Source organism: Schistocerca nitens, chromosome 2, assembly GCF_023898315.1.
Source record: "Schistocerca nitens isolate TAMUIC-IGC-003100 chromosome 2, iqSchNite1.1, whole genome shotgun sequence".
Classification (NCBI taxonomy): Eukaryota; Metazoa; Arthropoda; class Insecta; order Orthoptera; family Acrididae; genus Schistocerca; species Schistocerca nitens.
This window is the reverse complement of record NC_064615.1, coordinates 560,897,293-560,922,593: the sequence shown is the minus strand read 5'-3', so window position 1 is coordinate 560,922,593 and position 25,301 is coordinate 560,897,293. Positions and strand designations below refer to the sequence as shown.

Below are 25,301 nucleotides of genomic sequence, written 5' to 3'. Positions count from 1 at the left end.
TTTACCCATTGTTGACATAATAGAACACTGCAATTGTTGAACCTGAAGGTAATTCGCAGTGAACTAGCTGCAACCAATTGCTTTTATAGAAATACATTTTTCTGTGATGACCTTCCAAGATGCTTGGCACCTCATCATAAGATGTCAACGTTTATTTATGTCTTGAACATTGTTTCTTTACTAATAGTGTTGCAGAAATTTGCATTGTAAGTTTTTAAGACCACTACTGCAAAATGTCATCTGTACAAATAATGTTGTCATCACATAAACCTATGAAGATGAGGTGAATGTGAGAGTGTACTCTCAAAAATACGAGTTTCAAGGCATAATTGAGGCCTAAGAAAAATTGTAGGAAACACCAACAGGGTAATTTTTCTTGTTTATTTCTACCAAAACTGATTTTCTAGGATTGTGTGTCACTTTCTCAGTAGAACTCCCTACTTCCACTCCTTACCCCCAGCCCTCCGTGCACACTTTCCTGATGCTGTGGCCAACAGCTCATTATGCTGTCCACACTATGTACCTGCATGCTGCAGCAGACAGCACCAAATTTCATGACCCACCCCTACCTTGCTTTCCCTCTCTGTCTCTACTCTGCACCTCCTCTTTATCTATCCCCTCACCCAACCCAGCAACGATTGCAGCTGATACATTTCTAACGATGTGGACGATAAGGAGCAATGTGAGGTTGGATTGCAAAATTCACACCTTTCTCCCATACATTAACTTACTTGGTATGTACAGCCAATCTTGTTCTCTTGATTTCTGGCTACATTGATCTCCAAAAACTACTACTTCGAAGAATACTGCTGGTTAACAGGAATTTATAAGATTCTCTATCTACTTTTGAAATAATTTAGTACTCAATGAATACTCTTAGTTCAGTCCTGGTATATTTCAGCTAAAATAAATCAAATATTCACCATTTCTCACATCAATATTCAAATGTTTACAAGTCAACCGTTTCATCTCGCGTTAGATTAGCTAAAATACATCTGCAATAAAGTTGGTTTAATAGCTCTGCAATAAAGTTGGTTTAATAGCCACATAATTTATGAACCTGTCTTGCCTCTAGCGAGTACAATACGTGAAGTACTTAAAAGTCTATAATCAGTTGTTCATTTTTCTTTAAGAATAATCAGTCACTAAAACAGCAAATAATACTACATAATTACCTCTTGTTCTTCCAATACGGCTTCCGTGGCGTGAGTGGCAAACACTTGTCGATGCTGTTTGAGCATCACATTTACCTTGTGCTCGTGACTCCTTTCCAGCCTGCACACATAAACATGTGTTGCCCAGTATGTACGTTCTCTCATACTTATTTTTAAAATATCACGTGTTTGAGATGGTAGAAGGGCGAGTGGTTCTAGAATTTATGCAGAAATTCTCGAATCACTACATATCTCCTGCCCTCAGATCGAACACGCAATATTTTATACATACCTATTATTTACATTAGTATTACATATAATAAAAATTAATATTTCCACAGTATACATTCCACATTTTTTAAATTAACCTTGCATAGCCCATTTACTTACTATTTAGCTCGTCTCTTTTTATGGTAGCATTTCACTCAATGTTGGAATCAATTCTTTTTATATTTGGGCGTTGTGATGACTAACCTTAGGATTCCAGTCGTAAACTTCAGGTATTCATGATACATGAGTATTTTTCTCTTTACTCTAATCCTTTGTACTGCTTCTTTAGTACGTACTAGTCTCATTATTTATAGACTGTTTGTAGTCTGCAGGAACTCTAGGCAAATGAAAGTATTCTTTTCGACACTTGTAAACTCACATAAATCATAATAACGCTAGTGGTATATACACTTATGCTCATAAATTAAGGATAATTGCAAAATGTAATGCCACACGTGGCATGGGCACATAGGGAACACACATGACACAGACCTGTAAGTCCACGGTATTGGTGATAGGTTGAGAAAACTGTCCTGAAATACATGTGCTACAAAACACCACTGTTTCCTGCGCATGTACCCCGATATCGATATGGGATATGATCACCATGCACACTACACAGCCGCACAATGGGTTGGCGTACTCTGGATCAGGTTGTCGAGCAGCTGCTGGAGTATGGCCTCCCATTCTTGCATCAGTGCCTGTTGGAACTCCTGAAGTGTCGTAGGGGTTTGAAGATGTGCACCGATACGTTGACCGAGAGCATCCCAGACGTGCTTGATGGGGTGTGGGTCTGGAGAACAGGTAGGCCACTCCATTTGCCTAATATCTTCTGTTTCAAGGTACTCCTCCACCATGGCAGCTCAGTGAAGCTGTGCATTATCATCCATCAGGGGAAAGTGGGACCCACTGCACCCCTGAAAAGGCGGACATACTGGTGCAAAATGACATCCCGATACACCTCATCTGTTACCGTTCCTCTGTCAAAGACATGCAGGGGTGTACGTGGACCAATTATAATCCCATCACCCCACCATCAAACCATGACCCCCATACAGATATCTTTCAAGGACGTTAAGGGGTTGGTATCCGGTTCCTGGTTCACACCAGATGAAAACCCGGTGAGAATGACTGTTCAGACTATACCTGGACTTGTCCGTGAACATAACCTGGGACCACTGTTCCAACGACCATGTACTGTGTTCTTGACACCAGACTTTACGGGCTCTCCTGTGACCAGGAGACAGTGGAATGCACCTTGCAGGTCTCCAGGCGGATAAACCATGTCTGTTCAGTCATCTGTAGATTGAGTGTCTGGAGACAACTGTTCCAGTGGCTGCGGCAAGGTCCCGAGCAAGGCTACCTGCAGTACTCCATGGCTGTCTGTGGGCACTGATGACGAGATATCAGTCTTCTTGTGGTGTTGTACACTGTGGGCGTCCCGTAATGTAGTGCCTGGACACATTTCCTGTCTGCTGAAATCATTGCCATAAGCTTGAGATCACACTTTGTGGCACACGGAGGGCCTATGCTATGGCCTGGTGTATTTGACCAGCCTCCAGTCACCCTAGTATTCTCCCCTCATAACGTCATCAATATGTGTTCTTTGAGCCATTTTCAACACACAGTCACCATTAGCACGTCTGAAAATGTCTGCACACTTACTCGCCGCACCGTACTCTGACATGCACCAACACAACTCTGCGTATGTGGACTGCTGCCAGTGCCACCGTGCGACGATCGCAGGTCAAATGCACCGCAGGTCATATCCCGAGGTGATTCAAATCTGCAAATCGCCCACCAGAGCGTTGTTTCACCATGTATCAGCATTATCCTTAATTTATGAGCATTAGTGTAGAATTCAAACGTACCAGAATAATTCCTATAAAATGTGTGACTTCTGTTGCAATACTGTCCTTTTCCCTTCGGATCAGTGCCTATACCTTACATGTGCGTTGACCCTATGAGTGTACTTCCTCCTTCCATTCTGATAGGTACGCCCCATCATAAAACATCCCTATTCATCAGGCCACAGGTCATCCTGTCTCTATGTAGGTATGCCTGCCCTTTATCCTTAGCAAATGCCGGGTATGTCCCCCTTATCTTTCGTGAGTAGGCCTCATGGTTCATTGCCCTAGTATACATCTTTAGGTACACTATAATTAAATATTTCCTGGTAAAAATACAAAGCTATTTCACACTTCCCGTTTACTTCTTAATACTTCATTTAATACCCTAGAGTTCTCCTTTACTCTTCAATTTCTATACTCTTAATAGGCACTATGTTTACCTATACTTCAACTCTTAATAGATACTATGTCTACCTATTTTGTTCAAGTTCCACTATCCTACTAGTCATAAATTTATCAGAGTGTTTGCTACCTTGACTTTCCTTAAATAAGCATCACAATTAATTCCAATCTGGCTTGCGTTCTCCTTCAGTACTTGTGCCTCCTTCTTATGTATACTCGTTGTAAAATCATCATAGTTTTTCTATACTTATGTACATATGGGATATTGAATATAAGTGCAATGTAGAACCATCACAATAAACAACGTGTGCATGTTTCCCAATGTACAAATACCTTCCCCCTCCAACACTTGATGGTTCTCACCTTTTGACAGATTTCTAGCCAGTAGTTTCATTCTTTGCTTACCCATGTATCTTTGTGTGTATTCTGACGTGTGTTTGTGTAGTCTGATTCTCCAGCCTTCTTATGCGAAGATAAGTTGCAGGTTATTGGCAACCACAGAAAGCAGGAAGGACTTCTGCGGTAGAAGTAGATGAATATGGAAAAGAGGGAAAAATAGATAGGTACTCAAAAGAGAAGTAAGAAAGGAAAAAATAGAAATGGTTGTTAAGATCGGAGAAGAGAAAGAAGGTAGCCCCAAAGACAGGAAACCCTTCCCTAGGATCCCTACCTCACCGGTTCTTGAGTGAGAAGCCGGAGGAGGTATGTTGTTAAATCATCTCCTACAGAACGGACATTCTCACTTTCACCCTTGAGGTCCCCACAGTAAATCTTAGCAACCCTATGGAAATGGCAAATGGTAAAGAATCAGGCACACTTGTTTGCGAGGGTTGTCTGAAAGGTGTGATGTGTGCTTAGTCTGAGCCAAGACTTATCTGTTGGTGTAAATTGTGCTTTTATCTACACTAGCCACCCCTTTCAAAATTGATACAAACCGTCCCATCTATATCCTATCTCATAAAAGGTATAAAATATTCTATACAAAATAAAAAATTGTACACTATGATAAAATAGTTGTTCTGTTCATCATATTATATTACATTATCCATAAATATAATATTCTACTTGTTTCATTTCATGTCTAGAGATCACTGTTTATCTGTGTTTACGCCAGTCTTTATGTTATGGTCATATCCAGTTTGCTAAATGCTAAAATAATAGGATAGTTTAAGAATTCAGTAATAGACTACAGAATAGTTTAAGATTTGAAGGGAATTCGGTGCAGGAAAACTATTTTGGAAGAAACACCGAAAACAACTCTGTTCCGACGGTCGTCACTCCACCCATTAACAAAGAACGTTAACGTCCCTGGGGGATAAATGTGACTCCGCCTGGATCCCATGGATCTGATATTAACTTCACTTGAGCAAGTGCAAACCAGTACTTCTTGTTAAATTTTGTGTGAAAGTCTCCCCACAGCAAAACAGTCACCACTTTATTAGGTACCACAACATCAGGTGAAGTTATTCTATTTTCTACTGTATCCTGGATAAATTTGAATCCTTTCCACAAGTCACCCATAACCTTGCTGGTATTATTAAGTTTGGAAGAAGTAATAATTGAAATGTTTCAGGAGGTTACTCTCGCGGCAACTCCTCGATCTATCATTTCTTCAAATGATTCCTCCAAGTTACATACACTTGTAATCAAATCTGAATATATTCTCTTTGAAATTCAATCCTGCACTATTTACTCAAGTACTGACAACTTGTGTACTGACACCTGTAATTTGCTATTGAATAATCGACATTAATTCCATAGACTGATCTACACTCTCTTTTGAAGTTCTTAAACCTTGTCTTACATTATTGTATTCATTATTGTACACATCTTTTCAATAGGTTTTGGTTCTACATTATTACATTTGGTGTCAAATTCAGTTTCCAGAGCAACCATACCTTTGCATCGATTACTAGATTCTTTGCTTTGAGCTTCTACTCTGACCTTCAATGAACCTATATTTGTCATTTGAATATTTAAAGTTTCGTTCTGAGCCTTTAATTTAGAATTCATTGAGTGTATTAAGTCTAGGTTTTTATTCAAAATCTCATCTCGAGCATCCAATTTAGAATTTATTGAGTTTATCAGTGTGTCTATTTCTCTACTTAAATTAGCACTCTGTGCATCAAGTTTTTCACTTAAAGTTTCACTTATTTCATTTCTCCAAGAGGCACCCTGGTCATTTAATTTATCATTTAATTGAGTATTTACTGAGTCTAATTTAAGACTTAGTTCCTTTCTTAAAGAAGCATTTTGGGCGTTCATTAAGCCTAATTCTTCACTTTGTGCATCTAATCTAGAATTTAATTCTAAACTCTGAGCTTCTAGTTTGGCATTTAAAATTGCACTTAGTTCCTTTCTTAAAGCCTCTGAATCCGCCCTTTGGGCTTTGATTAAATTTACTACATCAGACCAGTCTGGCACCTCCTTACTCACTTTCATTGCCATGGCTGGGTCTGAAGTTTCCCCAATTCTCTGTGTATTATCCATATTTCTTTTAGTTTTTGATCTAGTGATCATTTAACGAATTAACTCTAAGTATTATAACTACACTAATACAATCCAGTTTCTTCAACCATATCCTAGAACAATTACTGTTTTTCGCTCACCCAGCATAGAGTCTTAGGCTGCATCGGTGAGCAGGTGTGTAATCAGCACCGGTGAACAGTAACTGGTGCCGGTGGCATCGGCTGCTGGTTTCCGCATTGGTGTCTGAGTGTGGATGTAGAATCAGCACTGGTTAGCAGCAACTGGTGCTGGTGGTGTCAGATGTTTTGTCTGCGTCTGCATCCCCACGATGCATGTGAGAGCTGTACAATCCCCACTCCGGATCTTCTTAGTTGAATTATTCTCATTGTATCTCTTCTTAGCTTAATACGTCGAAGTCTTCTTTTCATTCTTTTAATGTTATTACTTTCGTACGTCTTTCACAGTGCTGCATTCACAAATTTTTTTCATTTGATTTTTGGACTTGATCCAATTACACGAAACAGATCTCTTGTCTTGTTATACCTGGTTGCTATGGCAACACATCATATCTTCTGCTTCAATTTCCTCTCAGAATTCCCGTTTTTTTCAAATCCTTTTCACTAGTCGCCACATTCTAATGATGTAGATGACCAGAAGCGATGTGAAGCTGCATGGCAAAATTCACACCTCTCTCACATAGGTTGACTTACTTGATATGTACAGCCAATCTTGTTCTCTTGATTTCCAGCTATGTAGATCTCCAAAAACTACTTCTCCGAAGAATACTGCTGGTTAACAGGAATTTATAAGACTCTCTCTCTACTTTTGAAATAATTTAATACTCGCAGAATACTTTTAGTTCAATCCTGGTATATTTCAAATTCCATAAATAACATATTCACCATTTCTCCATCAATATTTGAATGTTTACAAGTGAACAGATTCGTCTCGTGTTAGACTAGATAAAATACATCTGCAATGAAGTTGGTTTAACAACCGCATAATTTATGAACCCCTCTTGCTTCTAGTGAGTACAATACATGAAGTACTTGAAAGTCTATAATCAATTGTTCATTTTTCCTTAACAGTAATCACAGTCACTAAAACAGCAAAGAATACTACAAAATTACTTCTTGTTCTTCCAATACGGCTTCCGTGGCGCGAGCGGCAAACACTTGTCGATGCTGTTCGATCGTCATGTCTAACTTGTGCTCGTGACTCCTTTCCAGCCTGCACACACAAACATGTCGTGCAGTATGTACATACTCTCACACTTACGTCTAAAATATTGTGTGTTCAAGATGGTAGAAGGACGAGTGTGTGCGAGTCGGTGTATGTGCTTGTGTCTGTGTATGTGCGGATGGATATGTGTGTGTGTGTGTGCGAGTGTATACCCGTCCTTTTTCCCCCTAAGGTAAGTCTTTCCGCTCCCGGGATTGGAATGACTCCTTACCCTCTCCCTTAAAACCCACATCCTTTTGTCTTTCCCTCTTTCCTGACGAAGCAACTGTTGGTTGTGAAAGCTAGAATTTCGTGTGTATGTTTGTGTTTGTTTGTGTGTCTATCGACCTGCCAGCACTTTCGTTCGGTAAGTCAATCATCCTGTGTGTGTGTGTGTGTGTGTGTGTGTGTGTGTGTGTGTGTGTGTGTGTGTGTAAACCTGTCCTTTTTTCCCCCTAGGGTAAGTCTTTCCGCTCCCGGGATTGGAATGACTCCTTACCCTCTCCCTTAAAACCCACATCCTTTCGTCTTTCCCTCTCCTTCCCTCTTTCCTGATGAGGCAACAGTTTGTTGCGAAAGCTTGAATTTTGTGGGTATGTTTGTGTTTGTTTGTGTGTGTATCGACCTGCCAGCGCTTTCATTTGGTAAGTCACATCATCTTTTATATATAATAGAGGGAAACATTCCACGTAGGAAAAATATATCTAAAAACAAAGATGATGTGACTTACCAAATGAAAGTGCTGGCAGGTCGACAGACACACAAACAAACACAAACATACCCACAAAATTCAAGCTTTCGCAACAAACTGTTGCCTCATCAGGAAAGAGGGAAGGAGAGGGAAAGACGAAAGGATGTGGGTTTTAAGGGAGAGGGTAAGGAGTCATTCCAATCCCGGGAGCGGAAAAACTTACCTTAGGGGGAAAAAAGGACAGGTATACACTCGCGCACACACACACATATCCATCCACACATATACAGACACAAGCAGACATATTTAAAGACCATTTCTTTAAATATGTCTGCTTGTGTCTGTATATGTGTGGATGGATATGTGTGTGTGTGTGCGAGTGTATACCTGTCCTTTTTTCCCCCTAAGGTAAGTCTTTCCGCTCCCGGGATTGGAATGACTCCTTACCCTCTCCCTTAAAACCCACATCCTTTCGTCTTTCCCTCTCCTTCCCTCTTTCCTGATGAGGCAACAGTTTGTTGCGAAAGCTTGAATTTTGTGTGTATATTTGTGTTTGTTTGTGTGTCTATCGACCTGCCAGCGCTTTTGTTTGGTAAGTCTCATCATCTTTCTTTATATATATATATATATATATATATATATATATATATATATATATATATATATATTCTGAAATTCACAAATGCTATAAATCTCTTAGTGTGTCTCAACATGTCAAAAACATGTTCTTAATATTAAGCTGGATTGGAGTTAGGTTTTTTCCTTGAAATAAGGAAACTTTTTGCACCATGAAAATTTTCCTACTTCAGAAATGATGGGCATCATGATTTGTGCCACGCTCCTATTGGTGTGATGGTGATGGGAGCAGTTGAGTTTGTTGTCTGTCAACTACTTCACATCATACTATATACGAGATGAAATCAATATTGAATTCTCTACATACAGTTATTTCTGCTAACCATTGATAGCACCCATCCTCTTTAATAAAGTAAAACTTTTCTCATCCTCTTTAATAAAGTAAAACTTTTCTCATCCTCTTTAAAAAAGTGTAAAACTTTTCTGTTGGGGACCTGTAGTCTGTCAGAGCTGCAATCTTGTATGTTTCCTGCTGTGTCTGTGGTAGCAGAGACAAAACACAACAGTATCCCTCAATCTGTTTTTATTGGGGAAAACCAGTAAAGAAGAACATTGCTGATGTTGACAAAGTAGTTGAAACAAAACACAATTTAACCGAGAAACAAAGTATGGATCTCCCTTTGGATCTTATAACAGAAGTCTGACAAAATAATGATGTTTTCCTCACAAATCTCTTGCTTGATAAAGTCCACCAAAGAAAAGATAGAAACAAAACTACTGGAGAGTGGTCAGCACAGCTTTACCACAAAGCTGTCCAGGGGGGACAGACCACCATTACATGACACTCTTGAGTCACAGTCTGAAGCTATCACTGCTGATGATCTGGGACTACGAGCAGACCTGGCACATGGATGTTGTGGCTGGGATGGCATATCCCTACAAGTCCGGGTGATGTGTCGAACTGCCTTCTGGCCAGCAGTGTGCCGGCTTATGAGGCTGGTTCATGGGTGGATCTCCTGGGACTATTTTCGATCATGTGAGCGGCATAGGAAAATAGTTCACTTGTTGATGACGACCTCTTTCACTGCTGTTGATCTGCGGTGCTCGGGTAGCGGGCCCTGGCAGTCATTGGCTGAGACAATACAAGGCTGTCTGCAGCCTTAGCCATACCATAAACATCTGCTTTCATTTCACTCGCTATGATGAAGGCATCCCACATCTCTGTTCTGTCATGTGGGATGCCGATGTCACAAGTGGACAGGATGGATGCTGCATTTCTATGTCTATTATTGAAGTAAGACTCAACGAGCTGTTCAGTGCAGTACTCATTAAGTGCATCATGTAAGACTTCATTCCACTTTTTGAGTGCATAGGTGCTCCTGCTTTCCTCATACTATGCCTACAATAATGTGAAGTTAATTTATAGTTATCTAGGTGCATCCATTCAGTTTCTATGTTTCTCAAATGAAGTTCTATTATGCAGAGCACACGTGTAGAAATACTTCTAGATTTTTCAATTTCAGAGTATTAACATGAGTCTCTCACAATTCTTGTTTAACATATTAAGTTTTCATGGAAAATTTCAGGTGTGTTATGATTGTTACCCATTGTGCTGACCAAGTTGTGGTTTTTTTGTTTCTTTGCTGATTGTTATAACTGTTTGTTGTTGTTCAGCAGGTATGTCTATACTCTGGCTACACTGAATGTTTCTGGAAATTGTATGTGGAAGTAGAGCAACTTATTATCAGAAACAGTTCAGTTGCCAGAGACTGCAGTCGTGTGTGTGTGTGTGTGTGTGTGTGTGTGTGTGTGTGTGTGTGTGTGTGTGTGTGTGTGTGTTGCACTTGCATGAGTGTTTGTGTGCGTTTGTCATCTATTTTTGATGAAGGCCATACTGGCCAAAAGCTAATTTGTGTCACTCTTTTCGTTGTGCCTATCTGCGACTCAGCATCTTCGCTATATGGTGAGCAGCAACTTTCCTTTTCATAGTATTGTTACATTCTATCCTGGATTTTCCATTGATTATTACCAGAAACTTTCAGATGTAGAACAGGCTGTGTGTTGTGTGACACATCAGTCACACCCATGTGTGATCTGAGGCTCTGTGTTTATAAAGCTCTTTCTAAGAACTGTGTGAATATTTATATTAAAGGATTGAAAAGTTCTGTTGTCACATGACAGGTAACAGTGCATTGTAAAGCTGCATGACAAGTAGTAATGTATGTGTTTGGGACTCAGTGTTTAGAGAGAGATTGTAGCTATTTTGTTTGAAAAGCATCATTGTACTGTATAGAAAGTTAAGCTATTAATATGAGATTAAAGTAATTATTTAATATAACTAAGGAGACAGCAGTTGTTTTCTTTCAATGTAGCAGTGGTCTTTGTAACTGATCTGCTTAAATTTAACTGACATCTTACTTTATTAAAACATACAGCTGTATACAGATTAGATTTTTAGGATTAGCTTGTCCATAATTAATGCATACCTTGACTTTTTCCTCATCCCTAAAGGTTCTTCTTTATGGACCATGATGCTTTGTGATGAAGGGTAATATAGATTGTGCATAAATGCTGATGCTGACTTGAATAATCACTTGGAACAGATTTATATTTGTATATTTGGCTATCTCATTGTAGATATGTAAAGAGTGTTTGTCTATTTGTGAATGCTGCTACATTTTTGTACTTTTCTTAATATTTCTACTTGATGAAAATCCTAGCACGGCATGTACATTTGCAAATAAGCAAAATTTGAAGATTGGGTGTTTTATGTGCACAAATGGAATCTACTACTGACTTACATAGTTTCTGAATATAATAATTGTGTTGCACCATGAGAATTAGTAATATGTCCACAGAGAAAAATGAATATATTTCCAAGTGTCAGTCATAACGGCTAACTGCCATGACACTGAATTAAGTTTCTACATTATCAGATACTTATTTTTAAAAAGAATATCTAAGCAATCCAAATATCCTCCTAAATATCTTAAATGTTTTTCAGTGGAAGTAACGTACATGTGTTTATATAAACCTGAATTATTTTATTTATTTCAGCTCAACCTTGCTGCTAAAGATGTTATATATAGTGTGGAACTTTGGTACAGCAGCATAAAAGTCATTGAAGGACATTTCGGTAGCAGTGTGGCCACATACTTTAGATTCTTCCGCTGGCTTTTCATGCTCAATGTTGTTGTTGCATTAATCAAGTAAAGTATCACCATATTTAAATTTTCATGTAAATACTTGTATGTACATTCATAGATGATATACAATATCAAAATAGATATACTGCTTTCATATGGAGAAAGCAAGCATGTATCAATGTTTGTGGAAATTTCTGCATGGGTGTATTAACTTAAGTTTTAATGTAGTTCTTTTCCATGACATTGTTGAGGTAACAAATAAGAACAATAAGTCCCTGTGGAGGTAGTACATGTTTTAATGCAAATAAAATATCTGTGATGGCTGGTTTTGGTTGTGTTACTGTATGTTGCATGTGGTGTGTAAAAACTGTATGCTGGACTAAGATTTGAACTCAGGTCACATTATTTCACGGACAATGTTCTACCAATTGCAACATCCAAATACATCATGCTTGGATGGTACAATTGGTAGCACAGTGCCTGCTGAAGGCAGGGATGTGGATTAAAATTCTGGTCCAGTTTTAGACATACAATAAAATAGCAACATATATTCTCCATAGAGTAACACAATTAATTTTTAATATTGGTATTGCTGAAAACTTCATAGCCACCAACAGTTGACACACTGAACTGCTTGAACCATCTGTTCTCATATTATGTGCCTAATCATTAATGTTAAGCCAAATGTTGTTACCTATTCTCATGACAAATTACGAAATACTGAAATAGGGGCTTTGATCTTCCCTCTGGTGTATCGTGTGTGAATGTTTCATGTAGGTGTCTGAGATAAATATACACCCGGTCTAATGGATACAGACCATGTTTGATGTTTTCAAGTAAGCTACTCAGCTTAAATTTTCATGTATATTTCATTCAAGTCTGTGTGATAAAATACACCCACTAGGCTTTACCACATAGAAGATGCATTGAATAGCAGTGTAGCATGTAGGAGAGAACTGCTTCTGGCTGAGTTTCAGTGAATCTGTACACACACACAGAACTAGTAGAGGGGAAGAAGGAAGCTCCTGAGAGAGAGAAGGAAAAGAAAGGTACAGGTGAGATAGAACAGAATGGGAAAGCATTGGTGGTAACACGAAGTTAGTATGGGAGGATGGTGGGCATAGGGTGGTATAGGGTGAGAAAAGAAGCACCAAAACCTGTTGTAATCTATATTTATTTCCTAATCCGAAACTGACAATAGGTTTTCAATAATGCTGAAATTATGTGATAGGGCAACCCAGGGAACATTCATCTACAATTAATTAAATTATATGTATAACAACCTACTAGTGGTGTGGTGGCACTACACTGGTAGTTGGTGACCCATAGACACAAACATGTATTCAAAGAGTTAAACTTTTTTACTGTCTTTAGTACATTAGATTCATTGTGAAAATTAAACTTTGCCTCAATTTTTCAGCGTCTTGTTTTTAGCAATCCCACAAAGCCTGTACAGTGCATATGATGAGGACGATGACACTATGAACAATACGGCAATGGAAAACAGGAGATCTCTCATACTTTTCAAGAGATTGAAAGTTGGGGAAAGTGAAATCAACAGTGGTGAGATGACAAGTAAGTGTAAGATACAACAGATAGAATTATTTTTTCCAAAATATGATCTCATATTGGCATATTCTCTCTCTCTCTCTCTCTCTCTCTCTCTCTCTCTCTCTCTTTGTGTGTGTGTGTGTGTGTGTGTGTGTGTGTGTGTGTGGTTTTGTGGAAAATCAGCATGGAGTTGTAGTCAGAAATTGGTAAGTTGGATGACAGCATTTGTATGTTTACAGTGCCGAGTTAGAGTAGTTCTTCTGAGTTTGCTTGCAAGGCATGTTGTTGAGTGTAGTTATCACGATGAATGACATAACAACAAGATGAGCAACCAGTTAAACTTCAGTGTTAATTGAAATATTCAGTGAGAACATAACAAAACATATACTTGAAAGCCTGATAATTAATAATGAAGCCCATTTTCAAAAGAATGACACTGTAGAACAATCAAGAGCTGTTGTAATGAATATTTTTTTCAGGAGAACTAGTTACAATGGAGACTTGTGTGTGTAACAGGTGCTGAAGCTTAAAAAAATAATTATGTATAAAAGAATTCATTGCAGCTGTGCAGAACTCTTGTAGTAAAATATTTTAAGCCTACTTTCACATAAGTAAGTTTATTAGTGAGACAGCTAGTACAGTCAGGGACAAAAATAGTACAGAAGTAGTATAATGTATTTCATCTGTAGATGTAAGGTCCAAGGATGTTATCTAAAGATGAGAGCTTGCTCTTGTGCCAATAGCTATTAGAAGCCTTTAATTTTTACACATTCCTGCACGTAGACTCACTCTGGAAAGCCATTTGTTGTTTTTTGTATTAACTACAATCTTTTCAAATGTGACAGAAGATGAAAAATAATTTTCCTGTAAATATTTTGTTCTCATCATGTGTTCACAGCAGAATTTGTCATCTTGTGCAAAACTCTTTATATACTCACAAGAAAACTATGAAAATAAAATTTGAAATTTTCAGATGTTCAAAAATAAATTAAAATTATAACTTATTAGCAATTATTTTTGCAACTTATGGTTCTGTCCTTGATTATCCTTGTTAGTAGTAAATGAAATATAAGGGGTGATCAAAAACTTCCATTTGAAGGCCATACAGTCCAGGATGGGTATGCCAGCCAGTCAAAATTGCTGTGAGCATTGAGGAAATCATCCCCATTTGAAGATACCCATTTGGCAAAACACCATGTCCTGCTGTGTGAAGAAGTCAGTAACTGCCTGCTGCACATCCTTGTCTGACAGGATAATAATCCCATGGGGAGCGAACAGAACTATACAACGTCTGCTCAAGTGTCTGTACTAGAGTTGGAATATTGTCTGTGTTACAAAATGTGCAATAAGGGAAGCAGCAGAACCCCTTGGCGCACCATTCCACAATGGTGATTTTCGACAGACATGTTGCCTCATACACATTCTTCATTCTCCAATGGATGTCTACTGGGGTTTGCCCTTTCTCTGACAAGAAAAGAATAACAGAACACTGATCCTGTTTGGATGCATTTGATAATAACATTGCCATAGTTGATGTTACCACATTTACCACATGCTTATTGGAAAGACATGAATGCCACACTAATCCCTGCCTACATTTTGGTGCTTATATACCTACATCGGAGTCATGGTACATTGCATGTACTTTGCAGCTTTTGATCGCCTCTTATTATAGTAGTGAATAAGCCCCTATTATTTTATTTCTTTTCATAGATATCAATATATTTACGTAAATGGGAAACAGCTAGTATTTGTAAACAATTACTGAATAATATTAGTGTGGAAACAGAGGCATTTTACAAAGTAACTACATTGTCCATTGCTGCTGTTTTACATATAAATAGCAGCAAATAAATACACATTAATTTGTGCTTGATTAATATGTTTTGAGGACTAGTACATGTCTGTGGAGCCCCTTCCTATTTTGCTGGTTGTTGCCCCACAGTATAAAAAAAAAGTCATAGGCCTGTCCTCTTATGCTGAACCTGGAAACATATTTCACTTTCACTTGAAAGTGTCCGTAATATGCACCTTGCTGCAACCATTTTCCCAGGTCACAAGCTACAAATGATGAAGCTGAGATTTATGGAGTCCTGTGTGAGTGCTGTAATATTTGCAGAGGTCAAATAATTCACGCTGTTACTGAGCGTTATATTGAGCACAATCATCACATAATGGAACACTGCCTGGGTCCAGGGATAAAATGGAATTTTAAAAGACTTAGTGTTGTGGCCCTTGTGTCATCATATTGGACTAGACGATGAAAGCAGCAGCAAAGATTGGGTTAAATTGTAGTAATATTATAGAGACCAGGAGTACATACCACTCACATAGCCTGTTTGTCCACCTCTGGAACACAGTAAAGCAATGAATGATCCTACATGACATGGATTCGCTAAGTCCTTGGTAGGATTCCAGAGGTATGTGGCACCAGATGTTTGCATAAATTATACGCCAGTGGTCTGTGGGCACATTGCTGGCAACCAATTGTATCCCAAATGTGTACCATTGTGCTCGAATCAGGCGAATTTGGTGTCCAAAGCAGCAACTCGAGTTCACTATGGTGCTCCTCAAATCACTGTATCACATTTCTGGCCTTGTGCCATGGACTGCAGTTGTCCTGCTGAAGATGGCTTCACAGTTGGGGAAAGGCATTGAGCATAAAGGGATGCAGATGGTGTGGTGTTCAGTAATGTTCATACAATCCACAGCTACTACCACAGGCCCCATGGAAGCCCAGGTAAATGTCCCCACCAGCCCGCACCTGTGGCACAGTGCATGTTTCGAGTACCCATTTTCCTAGATGATGGCGTATCCAGGCGTGACTGTTGACCTGGTGTTACAAGAAGTGTGATTCATCTGACCAGGTGACATTTTTCCAGCCATCCAAGTGATCCAGAACACTTAAGACTACACCAGCATTATACTCAGTCATCACATCTGCCACAGAATTCTGCCTATCCTGCTTTACAGAGCAGGCGAGCCACCAGCGTGTGTGATGCTTGTTTCCAGGAAGCAAGCCATAGCAATGTGCCCTTTGTGTTTATTTTTAAAACCCACTTGACTTACTAATAAAATCTTCTTTGGTATCATCACTATCTTCACCATTTATCACCTGATCATCGGTGAGTAGGATAGAGTATAGTTTATCATCTCCCATTGATGTTCCGTTAGGGCTATATTACTACTTGATGTCTTTAATACTTCTTTGAGATGAATTTTAAACATCACAGGAGACAGTGAAAAACCCTGTTGATGACCTTTCTACTATGGAATCCACATTATAACGCATTACTCACTTTCATTGAGTTGGTGCATCAATAAGGCTATAACTTATACAGTGTGTATAAAATGAATCATCCTATTTGGCACATTTATATTTCTGAAACTGATAAACATATAGAATGAATTTTGTTTTTTGATGAACGGGAAACTCAAAAAGTTTTTTTCATGCCTTCATAGGTGTTCCTACATTCCAGTAACCCTCCTGGCCTCAACTTTCAGTAGTCACTGTCCTCACCCATCCACCCCCTTCCCTGTTCCCATTCTAGTACTATACAGCCCTCATTCCACCACCGGACCCAGTCTTTTTACTTCTCTCCTTTTCCCCCTCCATCCCCCCTCCCCCACCTCTTCCCTGCCCTCCATCTAACCTGCAGCACTTCACTGTCCTCCACCCCTACCCTACTATCTCTCCCCCTCCCCACCCCACTATCTCTCCCCCTCCCCACCCCAGCCTCCTCCTTACCCCCACCCAGTCACCACTCCCATCATGCACTGGTGCTGCAGCTCGCAGTATGGTTTCAGTTACCTGAGACTGCAGTCGTGTGTATGTGTGTTGATTTGTGTGTGTGTGTGTGTGTGTGTGTGTGTGTGTGTGTGTGTGTGTGTCCGTCCGTCCGTCCGTCCGTGTCCGTGTCCGTGTCCGTGTCTGTCCATCGTCTGTGAAGGCCTTACTGACCGAAAGCTTTGTGACAGTCTTTTTGTTGTGCCTATTGCGACTAAGCATCTACACTATATGGTGAGTAGTGTCTTTCCTTTTCATAATATTGTTGCATTCCATCCTGGATTTTCCATTGTTTGAGAAATAAATAATAGTCATATGCTGTCAAATTTTAAACTACAATTTAAGAAGGTATTGCTTTTGTTGTTATACAGTGGTGTCATAATGTTGTTTGTTCACTTCTGTATTCAGTGTTGAAGAAGTTAAGACGAAGTATGGAATTCCGTTGGCATTTCAGAGTCAAAATGAATCACAACATTACACAGTATTTCTCATCCTCAGAGAATAAAAAGATTAAGTTGTTTCAGATTGGTGATGAAAACTACAGAGGTGATGAAGGTGAGGTGAAGAACAGAAATTAAATAGCATGTGACAAAAATGTGCCATTCACATGCGGGCCTAATCTGTAAATAATGGCAGTTGTGATCTCCCTGACTTTTGGAGAGTGTAACAGAAAGATAATTTCTGTCAGAACAATTGGTGGTTGATAGTAAAACCAAGAACCTAGGGTGTAAAAGTTGTAAGAAAGTTGGGACATTAAGACCAGAGAGAAGTAAATAAGGAATGAAATTTTTGCAACAGTAGTAGACAATTTCAGTGTCATGCTATGGAGAAAGCAAAACACGAAAAGAATCCTTAAATGCTAAGAAAGTTCAGCCCATAAAACTACTCTGAAAATACATGCAGCAAGTGAAAAATCTGTGGAACCTGTCTGTGTTAACACTTTCAACACTGCCCTCTTTACACCCAGCACTTGGGTGTGAACTGGCATATTTAATGGATGTTTGAAATTAGATTGCAAAGAACAGAAAAATCATAGGAATATGGTTCTTGCATCATTTAAAAGGAAAACGTAAGAGCTTTGCATGAATGTTAGTTTATTTTACAATATAAAATATAAATGGTTGTTATAATTAAAAAAAGGTACCACAAAAATATCGTGGATAAAAAAGCTTTACATGAACTCTCTCTTGAGTAATGCCATTATTACTGTATCTAAATTTAAAACAAAATAACACTGAACTGTCTAACTGCAGGTACCTGTAAACTAGAGTATTTTAATAGTTCAGTTGTAGTTAGCCTTTGTGTGAAAATCCTGGAAACACTGTGGGACGCAAAGACCAACGCCACAATCCTTGCACCACCATCTACTTTCCTTCCTGATGCGCTTACCCGTCTCTTACTTCCCCCTGTGTGAACATACTTTGCAATACCTAGTAGTATTCACCTTGTTTGCAGTCGGTGGGACCTTCTCTGGAAAGTGCCTTGCAAATGTCCTCTCAATTTGTGAGGATGAAGCGGCTTGTTGCTGAAAAATATTTCCGCCCTTCTCAGCCAATTTCTTCCCCACTCTGTCAATAAAGTCTACTAGGGATACATTCTTCCTAGTGTTCTCTTTATATAAAATAAAAGTGTTGACAGTTGACACTATAAACAAGTGGAAAAACAGCTTTTACCACAACTTCAAAGTTTTTCGGGCAAACGGATAATAGCTGGAGAACTGATCTGCTCTGTCAGCCCCAGCTTTATTCTTACTGTAATCAATAATAACGTCTGGCTTTACAATTTCTTCTATTCCACCTTTGGCCCTCACTTGAATATTAGTGCTGGTAGAGTTATGCTTTGTGGAAAAACAAAAAACATCTCGTATTGACCTCCACTTCACTGTCAAGAGATGGTGTTTCCTTTGAAAAACTATTACAGTTCCCACTCCAAGAGCTTTATTTTCCCACAACATGTCCAAAAGAGATGGTCTGGTGTAGTGCCTATCCATATAAATGCAATGTCCTTTGCCAAAGTACTGTGAACACGGCCATTTTCAAAGCCCTGGATACTATTATCAACACTGCCTGCAGAACCTGTATGTACACCAAAGTTTAGCTTATAACCAGTTGATGATTCGCAGAGAGCATACAATTTTATTCCATATTTATTTGGTTTGTTTTTCATGTATACTCTGAAGCTTGTTCTACCACGAAAGGGAAACATTGCCTCATCTGTTGTCAGATTCGTGCCTGGACGAAAACTAATTTTGCTTTTATTCATAAAGAAATGAAACAAAGGCCTTACTTTGTGAAGTGGGTCGTGCTTTTCTTTGCCTCTGCTAATGAACATAGCATTGTCATACATCGACAATGTAGCGCAAAATCGATCGCGACTCAACAATTTACTCGCAAATCCTGTCTGCGGAAATAGGTCTGTTGACCAATAATCGCTGATTTTCGGCATTTTGACGACGCACATATGCAAAATAATACTGCGAGACCAGTAAATCTCTTGCAATTTTACTGCAGACCACTTATGACAAACATAGTTTATTTTCAGGCTACCTTTGCGTTTCATTGTCGTAATAACGTTACCAGCGTACAGATTCGTTTCACTTTTGATGAGCCGAATAAGGTAGTCATCAAAGAAATAACTAAAATACCGAAGCTCCTCAGTGGCATCTGAAAAATGCAATGCTACCCCGACTACTTTCTGGAAATCCGGCAGTACTGGCTGATCGTCTAGTTCCGACCAATATTGCTCTTTGTGCTCAGTGAGCCACACACGGCCAGGTACCACAGATGGTGACTGATGGTCTGTACCATTGTCTGCAATAGAAAAAAAATAATGCTAAGATTGGTACTAAAAGGTACTAAATGCAAGTGAAGTAATGAACATTACTCACAATACAAAATGCGGTAATGAACTCTTCACGTTATGAACAATTGAGACATATACATACCTGAATCATCACTTGTACTTTCGCCTGGAGAGTACGAATCCTCTTTGTCAGAATCGTCAATTTCAGATCCTGCATCTCCATAAAGAATATCTAAGATCTCTGCCTCTGTCAACTCGCTGCGTGATATTTTCACGATTGTAAACACCTGTGAATGAACTGCAGGTAACTTCGTCTTTGCAGTGCTCACATCCGCTCCCAGGATGAGATAGCCGATAAGTGCTTGCCTCTTGCGGAAGAAGAATGAAATATCTCCACATTACTTGACGAAACTGCTTCGGAGACGCGCAAAATGCGCCTACAGAGCCAAATAAAGGCTCGCCCGTACGGTATACAGGCGCCGTCGCCAACGTCAGGGCGGCTGCGCCCGTATGGCGTACGGGCACCGTGCTGTAAGTGTTAAAGCACTGGAGAATGTCGAGTCTGTAAAAGCTAATGTATTCAGAGCTGTCTGAAAGGTAACCAGAAGGAATCAGCAGGTAAATGACTTTGAATAAGAAATTTATTTTCAGAAATTAAATGGGATGGGGAAGGGCTGTATTCTTCATTCCAGGTTTGCATATGTTGGCATTTTAAGTCATGTTGCTGCAGAAATGAAAGCCACAGCCACCAAAAATATAGTTGCATCACATAGCAAAATTTTCTTAACACCTGATGAAAGTTCACCAATCAGCCAGTTATTGATTATTTGTACTTGAACAGTGTTACCTGATGAGATGGAACCAAGAAATATTTTCCTGGATTTGATTGAAATAGAATGCACAACAGTTGAAGATATATTCAATGCTGCAATGAAAAATTTAAAGGCTTCAGGTTTACACCAAGAGTTTTTGAATGAAAATCTCATTTCTGTTGCCACTGACGGTGCTGCATTTCTCTTGTGGGAAAAAGAAAGGTGCAATCACATAGCTGAAACAAGCTTTTCCACAGATTTTAAGTTGGCGCTTTGCTAGTCATAAGCTAGGGCTATCTGTTTGGTGGTGTTGTAAGGAAAGGTTTTTTCAGATATCAGTCATATTAAAACTTTCCTGGATAAGCCGTACTTCGTGTACCATCAGTCATGAAAAAATGCAAGAGAACTGAGAAGACATGTGGAAGAACTTGAAAACAAATTCTTGGAATTGGCAGAGTCTTTGGGAATTCGTTAGGTTGCCTCTAGCTTTAGAAATGTTGGGGCAGTTTTGGTTATGTTATGAGGCACTAGTTTCACATTTTATTAGTGCTAAGTGTGAAATGTCTGGAAACAGCACTTATTGGAAAACACATAAAGGCCTGCTAAAGAAAATAACCAATATTGGCTGTATTTTGTGTCTGGCTGTAATGTACGATGTGCTACATGAGTTGTCTGACCTTAGCTTAGAACTGCAGGCTTGCAGTATCACTCTTCGTACTATTGCTAAAAAAATAAAAACATAACTCAAAGTGTTTGAAAAGAGAAATATAAACATAGGTACATATTACAATGAAACACACAAAGCAAAGGAACAATTAGAGTTCAAGGGGATTACTCTTCAGAAAGGAAATGAAAATAGTTTTAGTGCTAGACATAGTTACAGTGACCTAACACCATTTTATGAAAGATTATGCAAGTGAATGGCAGACAGACTTTTAAGTGATGAAGATGATATTTCTTCATGCACTGAACTGCTGGGTTCTTCTTACTGCCCTAACAATCGTGCAGTTACTTTTAGTGAGGAAGAAATTAAAAAAAAAAAAGAAAGTCAGTTTCAGATTTCCTGAAATAAAAGTAGTTGTAGGTTTCCAAGAATTCGTAGAAGAAAATAAATATCCAGCTACTCTACTGCTTCTGATGAACATAATTCACAGATACCAATATCCACCAGTGAATGTGAGAGGGTATTTTCAGAAATGAACCCTATGTAAACACTGTTTAAGAGTATGACTACATCTGAAGACAGTAGCTAACTTGATGTTCATCAAACTGATAGGACCTCCTTTACATTTGTTCATCCCAACTCTTGATGTGATTCCTGAAAGGAAGACACCTGCTACAGAACAGCAAAAGTAAAAAGCCGAAGCAGGAGAAATATGATAGTAATATTGTAATGTAAATTTGGAACCTGCTTTAAACAACTACATTCATCTCCAATGTACCTCATTTAACCTTAATTTTAGATATTATGCACTACTGGCCATTAAAATTGCTGCACCATGAAGATAACGTGCTACAGATGTGAAATTTAACCGACAGAAAGAAGATGCTGTGATATGCAAATGATTAGCTTTTCAGAGCATTCACACAAGGTTGGTGCCGGTGTCGACACCTACAACGTGCTGACATGAGGAAAGTTTCCAACTGATTTCTCATACACAAACATCAGTTGACCGATGATGTCTGGTGAAACGATGCCTCATGTAAGGAGTAGAAATGCATACCATCATGTTTCTGACTTTGATAAAGGTCGGATTGTAGCCTATCGCGATTGCGGTTTATCGTATCGTGACACTGCTGCTCGCGTTGGTCGAGATCCAATGACTGTTAGCAGAATATGGAATTGGTGGGTTCAGGAGGGTAATACGGAATGCCGTGCTGGATCCCAACGGCCTTGTATCACTAGCAGTCGAGATGACAGGCGTCTTATCCGCATGGCTGTAACGGATCGTGCAGCCACTTCTCGATCCCTGAGTCAACAGATGTGGACGGTAGCAAGACAACAACCATCTGCACGAACAGTTCGATGACGTTTGCAGCAGAATGGACTATCAGCTCGGAGACCATGGCTGCGGTTACCCAAAACGCTGTGTCACAGACAGGAGCGCTTGCGATGGTGTACTCAACGGCGAACCTGGGTGCACGAATGGCAAAACGTCATTTTTCGGATGAATCCAGGTTCTGTTTACAGCATCATGATGGTCGCATGCGTGTGTGGCTACATCGCGGTGATGCACATTGGAAGCATGTATTCATCATCGCCATACTGGCGTATCGCCCGCCGTGGTGGTATGGGGTGCCATTGGTTACATGTCTCGGTCACCTCTTGTTCGCATTGATGCACTTAGAACAGTGGACATTACATTTCAGCTGTGTTACGAACCGTGGCTCTACCCTTCATTCGATCCCTGCGAAAACCTACATTTCAGCAGGATAATGCCTGACCGCATATTGCAGGTCCTGTACGGGCCTTTCTGGCTGCAGAAAATGTTCGACTGCTGCCCTGGCTAGCACATTCTCCAGATCTCTCGCTAATTGTCTGGTCAATGGTGGCCAAGCAAATGGCTCGTCATAATACACCAGCCACTACTCTTGATGAACTGTGGTATCGTGTTGAAGCTGCATGGGCAGCTGTACCTGTACATGCCATCCAAGCTCTGTTTGACTCAATGCCCAGGTGTATCAAGGCCGTTATTTTACGGCCAGAGGTGGTTGTTCTGGGTACTGATTTCTCAGGATCTATGCACCCAAATTGCGTGAAAATTTAATCACATGTCAGTTCTAGTATAATATATTTGTCCAATGAATACCCGTTTATCATCTGCATTTCTTCTTGGTGTAGCAATTTTAATGGCCATTAGTGTATATAAATCTGAATCACTTGCTTATATTCAGGTGCATGTCAAAACTATGTTATAATTTCTTACAGGAATAGTTTGTAAACTTAAGGCAATTGTACAGCATCAGTTGACTTTCTTCCAGAAAATTGGTATTGAGAATGAGAAAACAAATGATGTACTGTTAAAAGTGTTCCATTTTTATGTGAATATTTGCTGTGAAATGATCATATTGAAAGTACCTAAGCAGCAAAATCATACTTTATTTTTTGTCTTTGATTGTAAACTTCTACTTTCCAGTTTTCACTACACTGAGCTCAAGTTCGGAGTACTTCTCATTTGCTGATATTTTTGTTGGTGAGGTGAGTAGTTAATACAGTTTGATTGCATATTCAGACTTATATATCTAGTGTACCAAATTATTTTTTTCATGTTAAGTTTAATGAAAATATTGCTGGATTCTTTCAGTAATGCACATACTGTTCCAGGGAATGAACCAATATGATAGGCACACTGCTTAAGTATACTGATGGGGAAGATGGAAGTAACCAATCACTTACTAGTTTTGAATTTATTTATTTATTTATTTTTTCATGGCTATTTTTAAGCCTTCACATCTGTCTTCAAATGGAACACATCTTTTAAGATTCAGTAAAACATCTTATTACATTTCATGCTTTTACTGCTCTGTACAAAGGAGCTGTCATTATTTTTTGCTGTTGTATTCACATGCCGCACATAAGGTTACAACACAAGTAAAGAGTAGGCTACTTGCTTCTATATCCACTTAAAAGTTTTAGACAGTGACTTATCGATTGTTTCACATTAAGCTTGAAGTTTATAAATATGCACAACTCTGATGTGTATGTAACTTTCACCATACAGTCGTATTACAAACTAAAGGTGGAATTTCAGGCATAACCTGAAAAGCCTACAGGGGCTTAGAATGTGAAGTAGTCCAAGGAAGTAATCAAATCATATAAATAGGTGTCATGAACATTTTTAAATTCACTAAGTTTTAATAGAATTACTGGAACATTCAGTACCCAGTATTGTGACAGGGTATGCTGTCTGTCTTTCGTTTTTGAACATATTGGCTAATGTTGCATATATGAGCTCAATAACGTTAGAGAAAATATAAAGTTTGTGTTTAACATCCCATCACTGCTGAGATCCCATGAGATTGATGATCCAGGGATAGTCTAGTATATTTAAATCAGTGTGTCCAGAAGAAAAATTAGTTCTCTTAAATATGAAGCCAGTGTTAAATCACTGTGTCTGACTAAATTTAAATAGAGGAATGGGTGAACAAATGTGTTAGACGGTTTTAACTTTAGTAACTTCAGTGAACAAAGATCTCTAATAGAATGAAACATTATTTCAGATAGAAAATAAATGCATTAACTACATTAACTGTTTCGTAAATATATGTATACAGCTTTCCATAGAATGTCATATTAGTTTTAATAGTTTTATGACAACTTCTGATAACTTTTTAGTTGTTTATTGTGGAGACCTTGTGACATGAAATGTGGTTGAATCCCATTGTTAAAACAGTACCTTACAATCTCTATTCCTGAGTTGTTCTTCAGTTTAATCGATATTATTGTTTGAAATTTCGTATTATACCTAATTGTAGATCTTAAGCTGTTTCTGTTAACAAATACTATTACCAAAGCAGTAACTTATTATTTCAGTTAGCATGGTGATAACTTGAGATTGGTAGAAAGTTT

General features: G+C 38.9%; 1 protein-coding gene across 6 annotated transcripts in view; it reads left to right on the top strand.

The window, feature by feature from the left end:
- Positions 1-25,301, top strand: part of LOC126236598 (transmembrane channel-like protein 5) — a 271,797-nt gene that overhangs the window by 83,395 nt on the left and 163,101 nt on the right. For all 6 annotated transcript variants that reach the window (XR_007544962.1, XM_049946024.1, XM_049946023.1 and 3 more), the window contains 3 exons: positions 11,691-11,842; positions 13,200-13,354; positions 23,869-23,930. Coding sequence is in view for 5 of the 6 variants with exons in the window: in XM_049946024.1 (XP_049801981.1) it covers positions 11,691-11,842; positions 13,200-13,354; positions 23,869-23,930 (369 nt within the window). In the remaining variant the exon portion in view is untranslated. The remainder of the gene's footprint in view (positions 1-11,690; positions 11,843-13,199; positions 13,355-23,868; positions 23,931-25,301) is intronic.